Below are 21524 nucleotides of genomic sequence, written 5' to 3' on the forward strand. Positions count from 1 at the left end.
GTTGATGTTATTTGTAGATAGAAGTCATTCAGGTGAGACTTGAGTGTTGCCAGATAGTGCGTTTATCAGAGACTGTTTCTGAGCAGCTGAGTTTTTTTGAAGCACCATGGTTTTTTGCAGAATCATTTCACTGAGACAGTTGTACCTTATTAAGTAGTTTTTAAAGCTGATTTTGTTGGCTTTGTTTTATCCTGACCAGAGGAAAAGAGAAGCTCTTCCTAAATTTGTGAAAACTTTAATTTCTCATAATCAAATGGGAGTTACGTCTGTCTTGTAAACAAGTAGCATTTGCTAAGTTAATAGCTTCTCACTGAACATGTCATATTGTTGATTCCAGAATCACAGCAATAAACTAGATATTCTAGAGAGATCACCACATTATTGAACATTTTTAAAGATGCAAGTAATAATTAGATGAAATTTCTGGTACTGAAATTACTGACTTTGAAATTTGTCAAATACATGGTAATATATAAACAAGATAGTATTCAAATAATCCTCAAACTTTGATTTACATCAGAATCCTTGAAATTGCTAATTAAAATGTAGATTGCTAGGTCTCCCTTCCAGAGTTTCTAAATCAGAAAGTATAGATTGGGCTGAAGAATTTGTATTTTTAAGATATTCCCAAACAGTTTCCCAAATAATGCTGATGCTTCTAATCTGATGGTCATATTTGAGAACCACTGAAAAATCTCACATAGCTTCTTCTGAGTTTGCATGAATTACTTGCTTCAAAGCACAGTTCCTTAAAAATGGTTCTTTGAGAGGCCAAAAATAAAGAGTTTTTATTATATTTTCTATTATCTCTAAAGGGTTGTCCAAGGTTTTTCCAAAGGACATTTTAAAGAATATCCTGCAAATAATTAACACTTATTCACATATATTTGTTCTTTGTATGTTTCTTCATCACCCCCATCAGTGCATACTAAAAACTATGTGAAGTCTTAGACCAAGAAACTATACCCCGTAGTTTCCAGACTGTGGTTACAACTTGAGGTTTCACTCCTTGAAAGATAGGTTTATCTATTCTATTTTCCTGTCTCAGTGTTAATGAGTTACAAGTCATTACCTTGTATTTTTGCAATTTGTCTACTCTGTTAAAGATAAACCAGTGTCAGAATAATTTATTGGAGCTTTTCTCTTCATGAATGTAATACATTAAATAGAAAATGTTTTTCTTTCAGAACTGTTCGTCAGTTGGCACAGGAGCAATTTTTTTTAATGTGCACAAGATGTTGCATGGGACACAGGCCTCTACTTTTCTTCATTACTCTGCTCTTTACCATTTTGGGGGTGAGATACTTTTAAATGGACTTATCAGTGTGATTCATTCTTAAAATCAGGAACATTTAGGAAATTACAGTTTTGACTTATATTAAGATTTGCTTATGTGGAGCATCTGGCTGGCTCAGTCAGTGGAGCATGCTGCTTGATCTCAGGGGTTGTAAGTTTAAGCCCCATATTGGTTGTAGAGATTACTTAAAAAAAAAATAAAAACTTTTAAAAAAAGGAAAGATTTAGTTATGCTTAGGAAATAAAATCTGTTCCAATAATTTCTGTACTGTTTGTAGACTGATTTATATTTTCATTTTAGAAATAGTTTCTTGGAAAAGTAGAATTCAAACAGTTTTATTGTGTTTTATGTCATTGGTATAAGGTGTTGCCACTTCATTTTACCAGTTACCTAGATTTTTAAAAATTAACATGAATCTTCAACATGACTTGTAAATTCATATTATAATTTATATTTCAGAGCACAGCACGAGAGAAAGGTAAACTTTCAGGTGACTATTTCACTCTGCTACGGCACCTTCTTAATTATGCTTACAATAGCAATATCAGTGTACCCAATGCTGAAGTTCTTCTAAACAATGAAATAGATTGGCTCAAAAGGATTAGGGTAAGTGGTATAATACTGTTTACTACAACACTTTTAAATCAACCCTGTTAATGGAGAGCTTTTTGATTTTGCGTAATGTTAACCTGTGGGAATAATAAAAATAAACCAAATACACGATTCATTACTAAATTAGTGACCCACAGTACATAGAATATACACCTAGTTTCATTTTATACAAATAGTTTACTTGTGTTGGGACTCAGAATTCTGATGTTCAGTTTCCTCCATTTTGGTATACTTTTTAACTATATTTCCCATTATCATATTTATTTTTTTTTTTTAAGATTTTATTTATTTATTTGACAGACAGAGATCACAAGTAGGCAGAGAGGCAGGCAGAGAGAGTGAGAGGGAAGCAGGCTCCCTGCCAAGCAGAGAGCCCGATGCGGGACTCGATCCCAGGACCCCGAGATCATGACCTAAGCCGAAGGCAGCGGCTTAAACCACTGAGCCACCCAGGTGCCCCATTATCATATTTAGAATAGTCTTCATTTTGTTAATTAAAAATGTCTAATGGATTAGCACTTACATTTAACCATCTGTGCCTTTCACTTATACAGACGGAGTTCTTTTAGAATATATTTTTGAAATGGATAGCTTTTAAACTGTAGGTTAGTATTCTCCTGTTTCTCAACTTTGGCACCATTGACATTTTACTATTATTCCTTGTTCTGAGGAGCTGTGATAGTCATTGTAAGATGTTGAGCAACACTCCAGCCTCTAATTAATAAGGGGTGTCTTCCCTTCCCTCCCATTTGTGAAAACCAGAAATATCTCCAGACATTGCCAGTGTCTTGGGACAAAATTCCACATTTAATGTTGAAAGAGTTCTATAGGTAGGAGAAATCACATGAATGGAAAGGGGTGGAATAATTACACCTGAGGTAACACTTTCCTCCAGCTCCCTTTTGTTCTTGCTTCTTTGTTGTCATTTCTTGTGAATTAGGTTTCTTAACATTTCTCTTCTCACAGGATAACGTTAAAAACACAGGTGAAACAGGTGTTGAAGAGCCAGTCTTGGAAGGTCACCTTGGGGTAACAAAAGAGTTACTAACCTTTCAAACACCTGAGAAAAAGTATCATATTGGTTGTGAAAAAGGAGGTGTTAACCTCATTAAAGTAAGTTCTAAATTTTGGCACTATACTACTTACCATGACCTTTTAAATGTTTGTTAGCAAATCTATCTCATTGAACGCTATAGTATTTTGCTTTGAGAGACCATCATTGTTATTTATCTTATCAATATCTTCATCTCAAGGAAAGTATGGTGGTTTTGTTTTTTAAGTTTTTATTTAAATTATGGTTAACAAACAATGTAATATTAGTTTCAGGTGTACAATATAATCATTCAACACTCCCATACAACACCTGGTGCTCATCACAGTGGACTCCTTCATCCTCATCACCTATTTCACCTATCTCCCCACCCCTACCTTTTGGTAACCACCACTTTGTTTCTTGGTCCCGGGAGTGGTCCCCGCACTTGATGGAGCAGCAGCTCTAAGGAACCTGCACTGCCAGTCACTTGGTTTCGTTGCAGGGAACTTAGAGATCTCCCAAAAAAAAAAAAAAAAAAATGTATTTTTTTTGCAAAGTATGAAACAGTAAGAACATGGGCACATTATTAATTTTACATTACATCTTACTCTCTGTATGCCTCTGTAAGGATGAGTCTTGCACACAATGTTCTACACAACGAATACGTTGTGATGCTGATGACATGAAACACCTCATGCAGTTCCTGCCATACGATTACTAAATTTTGACACAAAGACACACACAGACACAAGAGACAAGTTTATTAACTGTACAGCGTGATGATGATTTAGTGCCCACTAAGTGGAAAGAGATCATAAAGGTCTTCCTCTTCCTTGTCTTCAGAGTGAGTAGGCTGAAGAGGAGTTGGTCTTGCTGTGCCCGGGGGGAGGCAGGAGAGGCAGGTACACTCAGTGTAACTTCATGGGACTTGCTTACTTTTTCTTTTCTCTACAAATGTCCCTGTATGGATCTGCTGTTTCCTTTCTGCTTCTGTTTCATTTCTCTACAAAATATCCCTGAATGGGTCTGCTGTTTCCTTTAGTTTTGATGTCCATATCACGGAAGGGTCCATGTCACAAAAGGAGTCAAAAGCAATCTTGATAATCAGAGCCCTCTGCCCAACTGCCTTCTCTGAATCTGTTTTCTGGCATGGCGTTTCTCTGTGTCTCCATCCTCATCATCTGGCACTGGTTCAGGAGTTCTCATCTCCATCAGACTGACTCCTGTTAAGTCTTCTGAGGTGGTGTGTATTAAGTCTTGAAGTTCCCCAAGATCCAGATCTTCCTCCAAGATCCAAATCTTCAAACTCTTCACCCCCCCCACCGCCCCCCACCGCTTTTCTTGCCATATCTAGTCTGTTTTATGATTTTGCTGATTGTCTCTGTTGTAGAGACTGTGAAGTCACACACAACCCTCCAGACACAGTTTTCTCCAATCTGAGTTACTTGGGGCTTAATGGTTCTCACAGTTTTTTCTGTGACAATGGTGACGTCTTCAGTGGAGCTGTCCTTCCAGGTTCTCATGATGTTCTTTAAATTTTTTTTTTCTTTTTTTTTTTTTTTTACAGATTGAGAGAGAGAGATTACAAGTAGGCAGAGCAGCAGCCAGAGAAGGGAGGAAGCAGGCTCCCTGCCAAGCAGAGAGCCCGATACGGGGCTCGATCCCAGGACCCTGAGATCATGACCTGAGCTGAAGGCAGAGGCTTAACCCACCGAGCCACCCAGGCGCCCCTCATGCTGTTCTTTAGATCAGGGTGCTCTTCCAAGCACTGACAGTTCTTTTCATGTGGCGCCATGTGTGATGAACTTTAAAGGTCCTCATGGCCCTCTGATCTGGGAGATGAGTTAGAGACATTGTGTTTGGGGACTCTTAGACCATTTTAACACCTTTGGTCCTAAACTCAGGGGGGTCTAGCTCATGAGTACCACTATCTAATAGCAAAAGAATTTTAAGAGATAGTCCCTCACTGGCCAGGTACTTCCTGATGCCAGAGACAAACCATCGATGGAACCAGTCCAGAAACTGGGTTTTTGTTGTCGAGGCTTTCACGTGCAGCCGAGGGAGAGGCTTCTCATGTTTATCTCTTGCCTTCACTCTCAGGGACTGGAAGCAGTTTTCATAGATATGGGCAGGACCTGATCAGGCCTGGCTGCATTTGCACAAAACAGGAGACTCGGCCTATCCCTTCCTGCCTTAAATCCTGGTGCTGGCTTCTCCTCTTTGTGACACCTTCTTCCAGAATAGGGCACTTTTGTCTGCATAAAAAGCTGCTCAGGCAGATACCCTTTCCCCTCAGTGATTTTCTTAATGGTATCTGGGAATTTGTCTATGGCCTCTTGATTTGCAGTATTGCACTAAACACAATGAAAAATACATGAGAACAGTGAGAGATCTCTTTTACGATTTGCGGTTTATTAAAGACACAGACTACTCCCATAGTGATGCTTATCATCGCACACTGTTTCAACGGAATGCTCAAAACTCTTGAGCTCCCCGCACTAGCAGCAGGCTCTGAACCTGCCGTAATATGTACCATAGTAAATTTTCAGCAATTAAGATTCAATACTGTATCTTTGTCTACATTTCTCTGGGCTGGAATGGCACCATGTACATGTGTGGGCACATTTGAATACATGATAACTCTAACTTGTGTATACTTTACAGATCAAATAAACTACATATCTACATAAATCTTAAGGATTCATTACATAAAATTCCTTTAATTTTGTGAATATTTCTAGGTTATGTTATTCATCTGTTTTTTCAGACTGTTGCAAAGCTGCAGAAAACGTATTGATAAAAAGCTTTTGTATAAGTGGATCCATTAAGGGTTAACTGTAATGGTAAATCAGTGTTCAGAAAAATGTTAATGAGTAACATTTGTTATTATTATTTAGTTAATTTCAATTCTTTTGATCAGACCTTTAAAGAAAACTTATATCTTGGAAGACTTCATTTTTTATGTCATATTTGATGTATGTATGATAATTCAGTGAAAGTGTTCTTTTTATTTTAATTCATTTATTTTCGTTCACATTTCATTATAGGAGTTGGTTTATTTAAAATACATGCTTTTGTTGTCAGCATTTATACCTAAAATACCTAGAATTGTGTGTTTCCTAATTAAAATCAATAGTGTGAAATAGAATTTTGTTTTATTATTTAAGAACCCAAATTTGTTTTTAAAATATAAAAAGAAGTATTTTCTTAACTATAAAAATATTTTCTTCCAAGGTACACTTTTTCCTAAATATATATTGCTAGTAATATGTGGCCTGTTTTTTTCAACTCTAGGAATTAATTGATGATTTCATCTTTCCTGCTTCCAAAGTTTACTTGCAATGTATGAGAAATGGAGAACTGCCAGCTGAGCAGGCTATCCCAGTCTGTAGTTCACCTGCCACTATCAATGCTGGTTTTGAACTACTTGTAGCATTAGCTGTTGGCTGTGTAAGGAACCTCAAACAGATAGTAGACTGTCTGACTGAAATGTATTACATAGGCACAGCAATAACTAGTAAGTATTGTAACTTGTAAGGTTTTTTGGTTCAGCTATCTATGTTTAAAATTCTGGGTTTTTTCTTTTTGGAAAAATTTTTTTTTAATAAAGATTTTATTTATTTATTTGACAGAGATCACAAGTAGGCAGAGAGGCAGGCACAGAGAGAGGAAGGGAAGCAAGCTCTCTGCTGAACAGAGAGCCCGATGCAGGGCTCAATCCCAGGACCCTAGGATCATGACCTGAACTGTAGGCAAAGGCTTTAACCCACTGAGCCACCCAGGTGCCCCATCTTTTAGGAAATGTTTAATCCATGTGTTTGTTTTTTAGAAACTATTAAGAAGTTTAATAATTTTAATAATCAAATATGTAATTAACACAATTTTATGTAATCAAAAAGAGATGATAAGTACAGAAGCCTTCACACAGAAAAATTCTCCAGTTCTATTTAAATACCTTCATATAATTGTTTCAAGTAATACAGCAAAATGTTTTATTTCATCAAATATAAAATAAAATTTAAACTCGAGTAAGAAGCCAAATTTGATGCTACAGGATTTAGTATTTAGAACTAAAAGTGGGGGAAAAAATTTTTTTAAAGTCTATGAAGAATTGCAGGCCCTCACTTTGAAATTGCTTGGCATTATCTTACTCTGAGTTTTAAAAAAGTTAAAGTTTTGAAGATTACAATGTGAAAAGATAACACGTGCTTTTTATTATGTTCTCAGTTAATGCCACATGAGCGTTGTAAGCAGTTTTTGGATCTTATTAGAACTGAAATTCAAAGAGGACGAGTAATTAGTAAAAATAACAGTAAATAACATAAAATCTATTTAAGTGCAAATCATGGGTTTGCTAATAAAACATGCAGAACTAATTATTGAGTACATCCAATAACCTTTAAGAACATCTGAAATTATGTTGGTTTTCCCATCTTTCAGAGTATAACCAAAAGTTGGATTTTTTTTTTTTTTTGGTACTGTGTACGCTACATAAAGAGATATTTAAAAACTTAGTTTTGTTTGTCTAAATTTATGTAGCTTATGAGTTTTATGGTTTATTTATTCATATATGAAGCAAGACTTAGGGGCCCCTTAGGGGCCCTCAATTGCTTAGGCGACTGCCTTAGCTCAGGTCATGATCCTGGAGTCCCAGGATGGAGTCCCACATCAGGCTCCCTGCCAAGCAGGGCATCTGCTTCTTCCTGTGACAGTCCCCACTGCTCATGCTCTCTGATTCTCTCTCTTTCAAATAAATAAAATCTTAAAAAAAAAAGAAAAAGATGGCTAAAGGTACTAAACTTCCTTCTGATTCCATATTCCTATTTCAGAAATTATGTATGCATAAAAGTTCTGTATTTGTGTATCTCTGTTTAGATTTTTTTCTTTTTTCTTTTTTTTTTAGGTTTTGTTTGTTTGTTTATGTGTGAGAGAGCATGCACACATATAAGCAGGGGAGAGGCAGAGAGAGAGAATCCCAAGCAGACTTCACACTTAGTGCAGAGCCCAGCATGGGGCTGGATCTCACAGCCCTGATAACATAACTTGAGCCAAAAAACCACAAGTCAGATGCACAACCCGCTGAGCCAGGCACACCTAAGTTTTTTTCTTTGTAACTCAAATTGGAATATACTACTTGCAGCATTCTTTATTTTCTTTTGTTTAGTTTTGTATTCAATAAAAATGTAATGGTACATAAAAATCTATCTAATTCTACTTACTGGCCATATAATTTGCAATTTAGTATACTCTTAATTTATGTAAACTGTTTCCCAGATAGTGATTGATGTTTAGATTATTTTTGATTTACAGAAGGTGATGAAGTATATAAAGTAATTTACAGTTCTAACAGACTTTTGAGATACACTGTGGTATTAATTCCTAAAGATAAAACGTGTGTATAGGCAAAGCAGTTTTTACTTACAGTTTACACTAAGAAATTTAATATTATACTATCTGACATGACTAACAGATGGTCATAGATGCAGCATCAGTAAATTGCAGCCTCGGTAGTTCTTGGGATCTACATGGTGGTACTGAAATGAAAATTTGGAGCACTAGTTTTTTTTGTTGTTTTTTTTTAAGATTTTATTTATTTATTTGACAGAGATCACAAGTAGGCAAAGAGGCAGGCAGAGAGAGAGAGAGAGAAGCAGGCTCCCCGCTGAGCATAGAGCCAGATGTGGGGCGCTCAATCCTGGGACCCTGGGATTATGACTTGAGCTGAAGACAGAGGCTTTAACCCACTGAGCCACCCAGGTGCCCCAGAGCACTAGTTTTAGATGACTGTAGTAAATGACAGAATTATTGCTAATATTAGTTTATCAGCATAACACAGTGGCCAGAGTCATTATGAGGATCTTTTCTTCTCTCAGCTTGTGAAGCTCTTACTGAATGGGAATATCTACCACCTGTTGGACCCCGCCCATCGAAAGGATTTGTGGGACTCAAAAACGCTGGTGCTACATGTTATATGAACTCTGTGATACAACAGCTATATATGATTCCTTCCATCAGAAACAGTATTCTTGCTGTTGAAGGCACAGGTAGTGATGTAGATGATGATATGTTCGGTGATGAGAAGCAGGACAGTGAGGTAAATTTTAATGATACATTTTTTTCTGTGTTTCAAGGTCTTGATTACTAGATACGCTTTTTTTCTCTTAGAATGTTATACTTCTTATAGGACTTTTTTAAACTACTTTTGATGACAGGACAAGAATCTCTGAATCTTCTACTATCTCTGGCATATCCTAGTGCCTATTACCTAACAAACTTTCAACTGAAGTTGATAATCTTTATTACAACTTTTCTGTTCTTCAGAGTATCAGTTAATGTAATCATGTTTTGTACAATGTGGTAAGTAAAATTGGGTGTTACAAGGTGACAAATATATTTTATTTTAAAATGATTTATATTTTGATTTTTTAATTTTTAAAGTATATTCTATTTATCCTTGTTACCAGTTTCACCACCTGTGCCTATTCTTAGAATACTCTTAATATTTTTCTCATACTATGATTTCTTAATACAAAAACAAACTTGTTTGCTACTTTAAATAATGTTGTATTGTCCTGTTAACAATATTAGTAAATAGTAAGGATATGATCATGATACCAGGAATATGCAGTACAGAACATAAGAAAGTTATGTGTTAGTGGCAAATCAGAGTATATAAAAGTAAGATGTAGCTCTTTATACATTAACATGAAGACTTAATTTTTAGTTATTGTTTATATCAAAACTGTGTTTATTTTTCTTCTTTTTCCTTTACACAAGTTCATAGGATTAATAGAGAAGAGAGAAAATACTCTAATTGTAGTAAGTGGTTTTTCTCCCATTCCTGTACTTCTTGCATTTTGTGAGCAAAACTAGTTTGGCAATCTAGTGGTCTTGGAGATTCTGAAACATACAGCCACCTGCACTCTTCTCACAGCCTGACAAATCACACCATCCAGGCATCAGTATCTGAATATGTTCACTTTTTACTGTTGTTGTTGTTGTTGTTGTTGTTGTTGTTTTAAGAATCCCCATATGAGGTGCCCACCGCATTACCTGGTTAAGAACCATTGCGACAGAGAAAACTGGGGTATAAATCTTAGTTCTGTAGTTCTGTTACCGGTAGGATGCTGAATTAAACATAAATACACATGGTTAACCATACTAGCAAAATGCAGAAAGTACAGACAAGATACCAGATTTCTTTTGCTACTTGATAACCATGTGCTTTACATTTTTTCAACAGTATATTGTTTATTTACTAGGTTGCTTTTCTAGAGTGTGTCCTTCTCAATGGCAGAAACTGGGTGTTGTCTACTTCTGTCATAAGCCTCTGACACAGAGCAAACAATATAAAATAGTGTTCAGTGCTCTGTTAAACAACTAAATTTTGCTATATAGAGAGTGTGATTAAGACCTTCAGAGCTTCTGTCCATGCTGTTTCTACCAAAGGTAGTCTCAATTGTTGTATTTATTAGTAATTCTGAGAATGCCACATAAATTATTTCATGTATGGAAGAATGCATTATCTCTAGGAGAAAATGAATCCTGAAAAGGCTAATTTTCTTCCCCCAAAGTTATTTATAACAAATACTCATTTGTCTTTATCTAGGCTATTGAACAAATCATTTTTTCTTATACTATCTCCAGTGGGTGTTGAGGATCCTTTTCCTCTTCCCCCTTTCCTTCTCCACTACCACCTCCTCCATTTATTTATCCTCCTCTATTTATTTATCATCATTATCCTTTATTTATTTATTCTAGAGAGAAAGACAGTGTGAGAACATGAACAGGATGGGCAGAAGGGAGAGAATCAAGCAGACCTCCCCTCTGAGTGCAGAGCACAATGCAGGGCTTGAGATCGTGGCCTGAGCCCAAAACAAGAGTTGGACACTTAATTAACTGTGCCCTAGGCGCCCCTCAGGATTATTCTTTTATGATTTTTAATTAATAATTCATCTGTGAAGTTATAGGAATAAGCACTAATACTGTAAATTAAAAGTATGTGCTTTGGAATTTAAAATAATGCAAATCATTTGTCTCAACTTCGGAAGTAGGACTAGCTCATCAATGATGGGTTTTTATTTATTTTTGGTTTTGGTGTTTTGTGTTTTGTTGTTGGTGGTGTTTGTTTTTTGGTCTCTAGAGTAATGTTGATCCCCGAGATGATGTATTTGGATATCCTCATCAATTTGAAGACAAACCAGCTTTGAGTAAGACAGAAGATAGGAAAGAATACAATATTGGTGTCCTAAGACATCTTCAGATCATCTTTGGTCATTTAGCTGCTTCCCGACTACAATACTATGTGCCTAGAGGATTTTGGAAACAGTTCAGGTATATTGTGGGTGGATGGATTTTATAAAAATATCAGTATATTATCTTTAAATTCATATATATTATAATGTATAATTATTTAATATTTTAACGGTAGTGATATCTAATGTCATTAGTTTTTTTCTATATCTTTGTCTTGGTAGAGGGATGTAAAAACTATCATGTAAACGGAGGCAAGCCATATTCTTCGGTTTCTTAAGATGTAATTAACTTTTTATTGGGGAAAACTTCTGCAGAAACAAAATACTAATATGTAGTCGTTTCCTGGATTCAGCAATTCTCAACTGAAATAAATTAGACATTATGGCTTTTTCTTTTATGTATCTTTTTTTTTTTTACGATTTTATTTATTTATTTGACAGAGAGAGATCATAAGTAGACAGAGAGGCAGGCAGAGAGAGAGAGAGAGAGAGAGAGAGAAGCAGGCTCCCTGCTGAGCAGAGAGCCCAATGCGGGACTCGATCCCAGGACCCTGAGATCATGACCTGAGCCGAAGGCAGCAGCTCAACCCACTGAGCCACGCAGGTGCCCATGTATCTCTTTTTTAAATAAGCATAACCACAATATCACCCCACCTAAATAAAAATTATGTAATATCACTACATTTAAGTTACTCTTTAAATTTACCAAGTTGTTTAATTTTTGTTAATAGTGTTATTTTTTTTAAATGCAGGATTAAAACCCATTTACTGCAGTTGGCTGGTAGTTCTTTGTATATATATATGTATGTAGATATCTGTATGATAGATCTGTATTATTTATATATATATGATACTAAAATGACACTATCAATCTGTAAATTTCTGTGTTCCACAAATTGAACTATTCATCTATGTCAGAAGACTGATTTGCATGTATAATACTTCTTTCCAGATATATCCCTTTCCTCCTCTTGTTTTGTCACAAGCATATACCTTTTCTCCCCTCTATTTCAGTGCTTTTTTTTTCCTAGGTTATCTTGTGTCTGACTCAAGGTTTTATTCAGTGGTCTAGTCAGCATTTCTTGTTTTTCCAAATTATTATGCTACTGTATTTTGAGCTTTTATCTTAAAATCTTTTATTCAGTTATTTGTATGTGTGTGTCTTGTGTGTATCTGTGTATTTCTACATACATAGCAAGATGTATAGATATTTAGTTTTGCTCCCGAATTATAATGTGTTTACTTAATTTGTAATGTATCTGCAGTAACTTTCTCCATTTAATTAATGGAGGACCTCACAGTTTGTCTGCAGTTTTGTGCTACCTGTATTCTAAACATAGAACATGAAATTCACCATCATGAATTGTAACTTTTTAAAAATGTACAATTCAGTGCCAGTTTAATGCGTTCAAAATGTTATTCCCCGGTTTTCCCTACTTATACTGACAATAACAAAAAAATTAATGTTCTTTCCATATGAATTTGCCTGTTTTCATTATTTTATATAATTTTAATTATGTAACATGGCATTTTTCACCTACCTGCTTCCACAAAGCATAAGTTTTTCAAGGTTCAGCCATTTTTTTAGCAGGTATCAGAACTACATTTCATGGCTGAATGATATTCCATTGTGTGGATGGATACTCCACAGTTTGGTTATTTCTTCATCAATAGATGGACATTTCATTGGTTTCTTTCTTTTGGTTGTTTGAATAGTGCTTCTGTCAGCATTCATGTTATAAAAGTTTTTGTATGATTTTCATTTCATTCATAAACACATGAGCAGTATAGGTGCTGGGCATGTAGTAATTTTGCTTAACTTTGAGGAACCATCAAACTGTTCCTGTCCTTCAAGTCATTTTACTTTGTCACCAGCAAAATTTGATGGTTGCAGTTTTTTTAATAATCAGTATTTTGTTCCTGATTTTTACGTTTTCCTTTTCTCTTTGTTTGTTTTTGTGATGGCCTTCCTAGTTGGTGTCAGGTGATATATTATTGTGGTTCCACTCTGCATTTCCCTCATGAATAATAGTGTTTAATATCTATTAATGTATTTATTGTTTTATTTTGGTTTAAGAATATAATCATCGTACCAGGCCTTACAGATAAGTGATATACAAATATTTTCTCCCATTCTGTGGATTTGCTTTTCATTCTCTTGGTAGTTCCCTTTTTTTTTTTTTTTTTTTCTTTTTTTAAAGATTTTATTTATTTATTTGACAGAGAGAGGTCACAAGTAGGCAGAGAGGCAGGCAGAGAGAGAGAGAGAGAGGAGGAAGCAGGCTTCTTGCCAAGCAGAGACTCTGGGATCATGACCTGAGCCGAAGGCAGAGGCCCTAACCCACTGAGCCACCTAGGTACCCCCATAAAAGCATTTTAAATGCTTTTCGGTGTACAGTTCATTGGCATTGAGTACATTTACATTTTGTTCACCATCACTGAAATGAGAGCTTTTTTCTTTCTTCTTTTCTAAACTGAAACTCTGTATGCATCAGTAATCCCCCATACTGATTTTTACATGTTGATTTTTATATCCTTCAACTTTGCTGAATTTGTTGCTTAAGTTCTAACAGCTTTTTGTGGAATCTTTAGGATTTCCACTTTCAATACTTGTGTTTCTTAATTTGCCAATTTGTACTGGCTAGCAGTCCTTACAGTGCTTTGAAGAAATAAGGCATCCCTGCCTGTGTACTAATCTTATAAAAAAGCTTTCAGCATTTATCCATTTAACCTTGACCGTACAGCATATGTATTAATAATAATTGACCCCATCTGGATCAAGTACGTAAACATAAGAAATAAAAGTATAAAGTAGAAAATTTATAGAAGAAAACAAAGGCAGAATACTTTAGTATGTTGAATTTTGCAGTGATTTCTTGGTATGACAGTAATAAGCAGTAGCAAATACCCTAACATTTCATTTCTGGTGAAAATATTCTTCAGTAGTGAAGGGGAATAAAGTATGTTCATTCTCAAAGGGAAATGTGCGAAGAATTTCCTCACAATCAAAATTCCTCTGGAGGAGGATAATTTACCAGAGAAAATTTGGAATTTCAAAAATGAAAGAATGTCAGAAATGTGAAATACTGTGTATTCACAGTACTTTGTGATTTAGTTTGTATAAATATTGAAAGCAAAAATAATAATGAAAAGGAAATCATTCATTATATTATTAATTTAACACATTTTAACATAACAAAGAGAAAAGTGAAGGCCATTATTTATTTAGCTGTGATTCTTCTTTATTTTTTGTTTTTTTTTTTTTAAGATTTTATTTTATTTCTTTGAGAGGGGTAGAGGCAGAGGGAGAGGGAGCAGATTTCCCGCAGTGCAGTGTGCCTGAAACGGGGCTCTCAATATGGGCTTAATCCCATGTTGGTGGGATCATGACCTGATCTGAAGGCACTTAAGCAGCTGTGTCACCCAGGTACCCCACTTCTGTGTGTTATATGAATGCCAAAACATGAACTCTACATGATGATGTACGACTATTTATAGAGCAGATGTTAAAAGATAACAGATAATAGATAAAAAGCTAACAAATTCATTGAAATAGAAAAATATAATAATTCCCAAAAGGATAGAAAAGAAAAAACTGACACATAATAAAATAATAGGATAATATGCCTAAATGTAGTTATTTCAGTAGTAACATAAAATGAAATTGGTCCAATTAAAAGCCACAGATTATTAGATGAATTAAAAAGCAGGTATAAATTATCTGTACCATGCAAAATATCAAATTTAAATTTAATGCTGTGAATTAAAAGTAAAGAGAGAAAGCATATGAGAGATCAGTACACATATGGGATTAGTAAAATAAATGTAGTGGCAACACTAGTACTGGCTGGGATACTGAGAAATGGGATCACCTGTTGCTGGTGTGAATATAAAATAATTCAACTATCCTAGAAGGCAATTTAGCAGTTTCTTCTATATTCTAGTAGTTGCAGTCCTGAACAATTATGCCAGAGAAAAGAAAATTTAGGTTGACACCAAAACTTATACACAGATATTCAGAGCAGCTCTGAGTAGCACCAGACTGGGAATAACCAAGATGCTCTTCCACAGCTCAGTCGTTAAATGAATTGGTACACTCAGATAGTAAAAACAAAGAACGTGGGGTGCCTTGGTGGCTCAGTCATTAAGCATCTCCTTTTGGATCAAGTTAGATCCCAAGGACCTGGGATCGAGCCCCGTATCAGGCTCCCCACTTGGCAGGAAGTCTGCATCTCCCTCTCCCATTCCCCCTGCTTGTATTCCTTCTCTCACTATGTCTCACTCTGCCAAATAAATAAATCTTCCCCAAAAAAAGTCTTGGTACATGCAGCAACTTGGGTGAATCTCAGCATTTTGCTGAGTGAAAAAGGCCAACTCCAGAAGGCTACATACTATGTAATTCTCTACATACAAAATGTTAGAAATGATGAAGTTTTAGAAATGAAAGACAGACTAGTGTTTGCCAGAGGTTGAGAATGGGTGGCAGGTAGTTGGGTATGATCGTAGAATGAATGATTGAGAGAGCCTTATGGTGGTTAACTGTTCTGTATCTTGACACAAATACACAGAAGTCACAAAATTTCATAAAACTAAATGCCACACAGAAGTAGAAGTAAGCCTATAGAAATCTTAGTAACATTGGAGCTTGTGTCACTATTACTGTCTTGATTGTGATATTCTGTAGTTTCATAAGATGTTACCACAGGGGTAACTGTGCAAAAGACACAGAGGGTATATTTTGTGTTATTTTTTAGAACTCTGTGTGATTCTACAGTTATCACAAAATTGTTTTTAAAAATTAAATTGTAGGGGGAAAGTATTTGTGTGTTCCAAACATTCCAAACACCAGAAATGTTGAAAGAGCAAAACTCAAGTAACTTTGAAAAAATAGTACTTCAGGTCAATACTATAAAAACAAAAAAAGTTAGTTTCTAGAAATTAAGAGTATGGAGGGTTTGCTACTAACATTGTAGCCTTAGGAGATGGGGGGGAGAGGGTGAGGACTGAGATATGATGTGCTGTATTGATTTTGGTGGTCATTACACCAACTGTCTGCATTTGGTATCATACATATTGTGCTCCAAAAAGATTGCATGTTATTATCTATAAAATTAAAATTAATTCTTAAAAAACATCAGCTAAAAATAAAAAATAAGCAACTAGTTTTTTAAATTGTAAAAGCATACCACACACGAAAGATAATAAACCTCCTTACCAAATTTTAACATTTTACCATGTTTTGCTGAAAATGAGTTTATTTTATTCCCTTATGTATATTATTATTCTATAACCACTAAATGTTACTAATACCATCCATCATAACCTGATATTAACAAAAACAGGTCTCATTTTTTGTTCATATACTTGGTATTTCGTCTTCTCAGGATCTGTTGGCCTAACTTAATTTTTATTTTTTTAACTTTTTTTAAGTAAACTGCTAATAATGAGGGCCTCAAACTCACAACCCTCAGAACAGGAGTTGCATGCTCTACTGAGTGAGCCAAACAGGCACGCCTGGACTAAATCTTAAATTCATTTGGATTACTGGAAATTACTCTAGAACAGGACAAAGCTTTTCTTTTTTCATTTGGAAAAATAACTTTAGTTAAGAATAAATTGCTGTGGGGGCGCCTGGGTGGCTCAGTGGGTTAAAACCTCTGCCTTTGGCTCAGGTCATCATCCCAGGGTTCCGGGATCGAGCCCCGCATCTGGCTCTCTGCTCTGCAGCGAGCCTGCTTCACCCCTCTCACTCTGCCTGCCTCTCTGCCTACTTGTCATCTCTCTGTCAAATAAATAAAATCTTTAAAAAAAAAAAAAAAAAGAATAAATTGCTGTGAACTTTCCAAAATGGCATGGAAGATTTAAGAACTAAATGTCAAAGTAGTAGTTACTTAAAACAACCATATAAGAATGGGTTTTCCTTCTTATGTTAATGCTCTTTACCTGAATTGAAAATGCCCAAATACACTGTTCCATATAGAAGACACCATTCTTTTTTTTTTTTTTTTTTTTTTGGAGGACACCATTTTTAAAGCCTGCTATCCATAATTTTATGGCAATTCTTTGACATTGGAGTATAGTTTTTACTGCAAACTTCATTTCCATTACCATTGCTACTCAGTAGATAGTGTTTACTGCTTTATTTCCACTTCCGATATGAATAAAGGCTTAGCTTACATTTCTGACATTTTTGTAGTGATTATGAAAGGTAAAATATGGATATTCTGGGGGCATAGTAACTATTATATTTATTCATATAATATAATATATAATATAAATATGTTTATTATATTTTATTAAACTTTGAACTTTATTCTGGGTTTGGTTTTTTTTTCCTCAGGCTTTGGGGTGAACCTGTTAACCTTCGGGAACAACATGATGCCTTAGAGTTTTTTAATTCTTTGGTGGATAGTCTAGATGAAGCTTTAAAAGCTTTAGGACATCCAGCTATATTAAGTCAAGTCCTGGGCGGTTCCTTCGCTGATCAGAAAATTTGCCAAGGCTGCCCCCATAGGTAAGTGCTAATTAAGGTTTTTATTTCTCCAATTTTTAGTATAAGCCGAAGACTTAACTGACTGATTACCGGGGCGCCTCACCGGGGGGACAATCTTAAGCAGGCTCTACATGCCCTCACGAATTACTAAAACACAACATAGGTAGCAAGCACTATGAAAGAATATAAACAACTTAACCAGTGAGGTCAGACAGGCCTAACTTCAAATTACAACTCTTCCTCATAAAGTATACCAGATTAATCTCTTTGAAAGCCCCCCTCCCACTTCTCCAGTTCTTTATCTGTGAGATAGGGATGAATATGCCTAACAGGGTTTTTTTTCCTAGCAGGTTTTTTTATGAAGGTAATGATAGAATGTAAAGAGGGATGTGTGGGTGCCTCAGGCAGTGAAGCGGCTGGCTGCCTTTGGCTCAGGGCTTGATCCCATCAGGCTCCCTGCTCAGCAGGGGGTCTGCTTCTCCCTCACACTGCTACTTACCCTGCTCATGCTCTCTCTCTCACTCTCTATCTCAAATAAATAAATAAAATCTTTAAAAAAAAAAAAAGTGTCCAATATAGGGTCACTTTCCTGGCTTAGTCCGTAGAGCATGAATTTCTTGATCTTCAGGTCATGAGATTGGGCCCCACATTTGGGATAGAGATGACTTTAAAAAACTTTTTAAAAAATCTAGTATTTTGCACACACAAACCAAGTGGTAACTGTAAATTCATTAAGATAACTATAAGCTTGGGGCGCCTGGGTGGCTTAGTGGGTTAAGCCTCTGTCTTCAGCTCAGGTCATGATCCCAGGGTCCTGGGAACGAGCCCCAAATCGGGTTCTCTGCTCAGCGGGAGCCTACTTCCTCCTCTCTCTCTGCCTGCCTCTCTGCCTACTGTGATCTCTGTCACATAAATAAATAAAATCTTTAAAAAAAGAAAAAAAAAAGTTGCTATAAGCTTGGGACGCCTGGGTGGCTCAGTCAGTTAAGCATCTGCCTTTGGCTCGAGTCTGGATCTCTCGGTCCTGGGATCAAGTTCGAGCTCCCTGCTCAGCTGGTAGTCTGCTTCTTGCCCTTCATCTCCCTCTGCCCCACTTCCCCTTTTCATGTTCTCTTTCTTGGTCTCAAATAAAATCTTCCAAAAAATAAAAAGATAACTACAAGCTTATTAATAACTCTCTAACTAATGCATTTGACATGATATAATAGAGACTAAAAATACAATTTGCATCAAATTTACCACTAAAGGATAACTAGAAACCAAGGAATAAATCGTTTTGTCTCTTAAAATAATATCTTTAGATACGAGTGTGAAGAATCTTTTACAACTCTGAATGTAGATATTAGAAATCACCAAAACCTTCTTGATTCTTTGGAACAGTATATCAAAGGAGATTTATTGGAAGGTGCAAATGCATATCGATGTGAAAAATGTGATAAAAAGGTAAGTACTGTCTGATTTTAAAAATCAGTAATAACTGACATGTTACATTATGTGTCAATAACATAATGTGACATTATGTGACCATAAGTGCCATATGTCATATGTCAGCAGAACTGGAAGATGTTAGAGTTGCTTGTGTTCAGCATCAAACTCTTCTAGCTCTGCTTTGTTACAGTCATGGCAAAGAAGCAGTTACAATAACTTATTTAAAGATTTGTCAGGTAAACTATTGAGAGAAAATACAGCCAGTGGACTTAAAACCATTTCTTTGGATGATTCATTTTAGATGTCACAGTTGCTATTGAATTCCTCAAACTAGAAGGGCTGATGATAGAAAATACTGTTCTTCATGTTTAGAATCACTCATTTTATTTGGTTACATCAGATTTTCATAACCACTTGCAATTTTTTAAACACCAGATTTCATTTTCTCAACCCAGCCAATTAATTTTATTCTAGCAACTTAAACAGTTAGAAATGGAATGATAACATGTCACTGGAGGTGGATATTACAGAAATATTTTTCTGAACCCTACTCTCATTCCCTAACTACCTGTATTATTCTAACATTAAGCACCATTTAGATCATGATCTCTAAACCCATAATATTGTCTGCTACCTACAGATGTCAGACAGTTTCCTCTGAGGCAGTCTGTTTTTTACATATCCTATCACTCTTTCTCCCCATATTTTCAACTATGGACCTTGAGGTAGGACCTTTTCAGAACAGAATTAAATACGTTAATATGTGTGCAGCATTTAGCATATTATGTGACCATAAGTGCCATATGTATTAGATGCTGTTATTATGTACAGTATTTAAGTTTGCTTACAGCAGGTTCTGTTCATTAGCATAGAAATAAACATCAGAAAAGTAACATGATCAGATAGAAGTAGAGTATGGAAACATGTAGCCATTAATTTCTATGTCACATGAGACCATAATTACATATTTTTAGGGTTAGTATAAATGTTTTGCGAAAGTACAAAATGATCTTGATTGTATTCATTTTCATGTATTTCTCTTTCTGAATAAATCTTTAAATTTTTTGTGTTTTATTTGGGTTATAAAAGCACCTGTTTATATTCACTGTTTATTGTAGGTTGATACAGTAAAGCGCTTGCTAATTAAAAAGTTGCCTCCTGTTCTTGCTATACAATTGAAACGATTTGACTATGACTGGGAAAGAGAATGTGCAATTAAATTCAATGATTATTTTGAATTTCCACGAGAGCTAGACATGGAACCTTACACAGTACCAGGTGTTACAAAACTGGAAGAAAATAATGTAAATCCAGACAAGCACTTGATACAACAGAATGAGCAGTCTGAAAGTGAAACAACAGGAAGCACGAAATACAGACTTGTGGGTGTGCTTGTACACAGTGGTCAAGCAAGTGGAGGACATTATTATTCTTACATCATTCAAAGGAATGGTAAAGATGGTGAGAGAAATCGCTGGTATAAATTTGATGACGGAGATGTAACAGAATGTAAAATGGATGATGATGAAGAAATGAAAAATCAGTGTTTTGGTGGAGAGTACATGGGAGAAGTATTTGATCATATGATGAAGCGAATGTCATACAGGCGCCAGAAAAGATGGTGGAATGCTTATATACTTTTTTATGAACGAATGGACACAATAGACCAAGATGATGAGATGATAAGATATATATCAGAGCTAACTATCACAAGACCCCATCAAATTATGTCACCAGCCATTGAGAGAAGTGTTCGGAAACAAAATGTGCAATTCATGCATAACCAAATGCAGTACAGTTTAGAGTATTTTCAGTTTTTGAAAAAACTGCTTACATGTAATGGTATTTATCTAAGCCCTGCTCCAGGTAAGTTTCTGGAGTTTAGCTTTTTACCAATGAAGAATAATTTTTATTTCACTTACAGGATTTTTTCAGCCATAAATGCATATTAATATTTTCCTTCAGTTTTCTGAAGGTTTCTTTCAGTTCCCTTCAGATGTCTTTTTCCTTTTTTTCTTTGGAAAATGATTAGCCTCATTTTATTTTGAAGATGTCAGCTTTTTTTTAAATTGAAGATTTCTCTTTTTGTATTTGTCAGAGAGGGACAGAAGGAGAGAGCATAAGTGCAGGGAATGGCAGGTAGGACAGGCAGAGCAGGCAGAGGGTGAAGCAGACTTTCTGCCAACCAAGGAGCCCCATGTGGGACTTGATCCCAGAACTCTAGGATCATGACCAAAGGCAGATGCTTAACTGAGCCACCCAGGTGTCCCAGTGTCAGCACTTTTAGTTCATTATGTTGAAGTCAAATGTTAAATGTATTTTTGAGTAGTGATACTCAGTATCTAGGAATATAGATGAGCTTTTATTTATAATTTACCTCAAACAAGAGTTTGAAACATGGTTTTG

The 21524-nt window shown here is 35.6% G+C and overlaps 1 protein-coding gene across 2 annotated transcripts in view; it reads left to right on the plus strand.

The window, feature by feature from the left end:
- LOC123935823 (probable ubiquitin carboxyl-terminal hydrolase FAF-X) overlaps positions 1-21524 on the plus strand; it is a 157555-nt gene that overhangs the window by 118611 nt on the left and 17420 nt on the right. For both annotated transcript variants that reach the window (XM_045996623.1, XM_045996624.1), the window contains exons 27-35: positions 1188-1296; positions 1757-1903; positions 2876-3022; positions 6237-6459; positions 8816-9036; positions 11086-11276; positions 17538-17711; positions 18992-19133; positions 20237-20984. In XM_045996623.1, the coding sequence (XP_045852579.1) occupies positions 1188-1296; positions 1757-1903; positions 2876-3022; positions 6237-6459; positions 8816-9036; positions 11086-11276; positions 17538-17711; positions 18992-19133; positions 20237-20984 (2102 nt within the window). The remainder of the gene's footprint in view (positions 1-1187; positions 1297-1756; positions 1904-2875; positions 3023-6236; positions 6460-8815; positions 9037-11085; positions 11277-17537; positions 17712-18991; positions 19134-20236; positions 20985-21524) is intronic.

Source organism: Meles meles, chromosome Y (genome assembly GCF_922984935.1).
Source record: "Meles meles chromosome Y, mMelMel3.1 paternal haplotype, whole genome shotgun sequence".
Taxonomy (NCBI): domain Eukaryota; kingdom Metazoa; phylum Chordata; class Mammalia; order Carnivora; family Mustelidae; genus Meles; species Meles meles.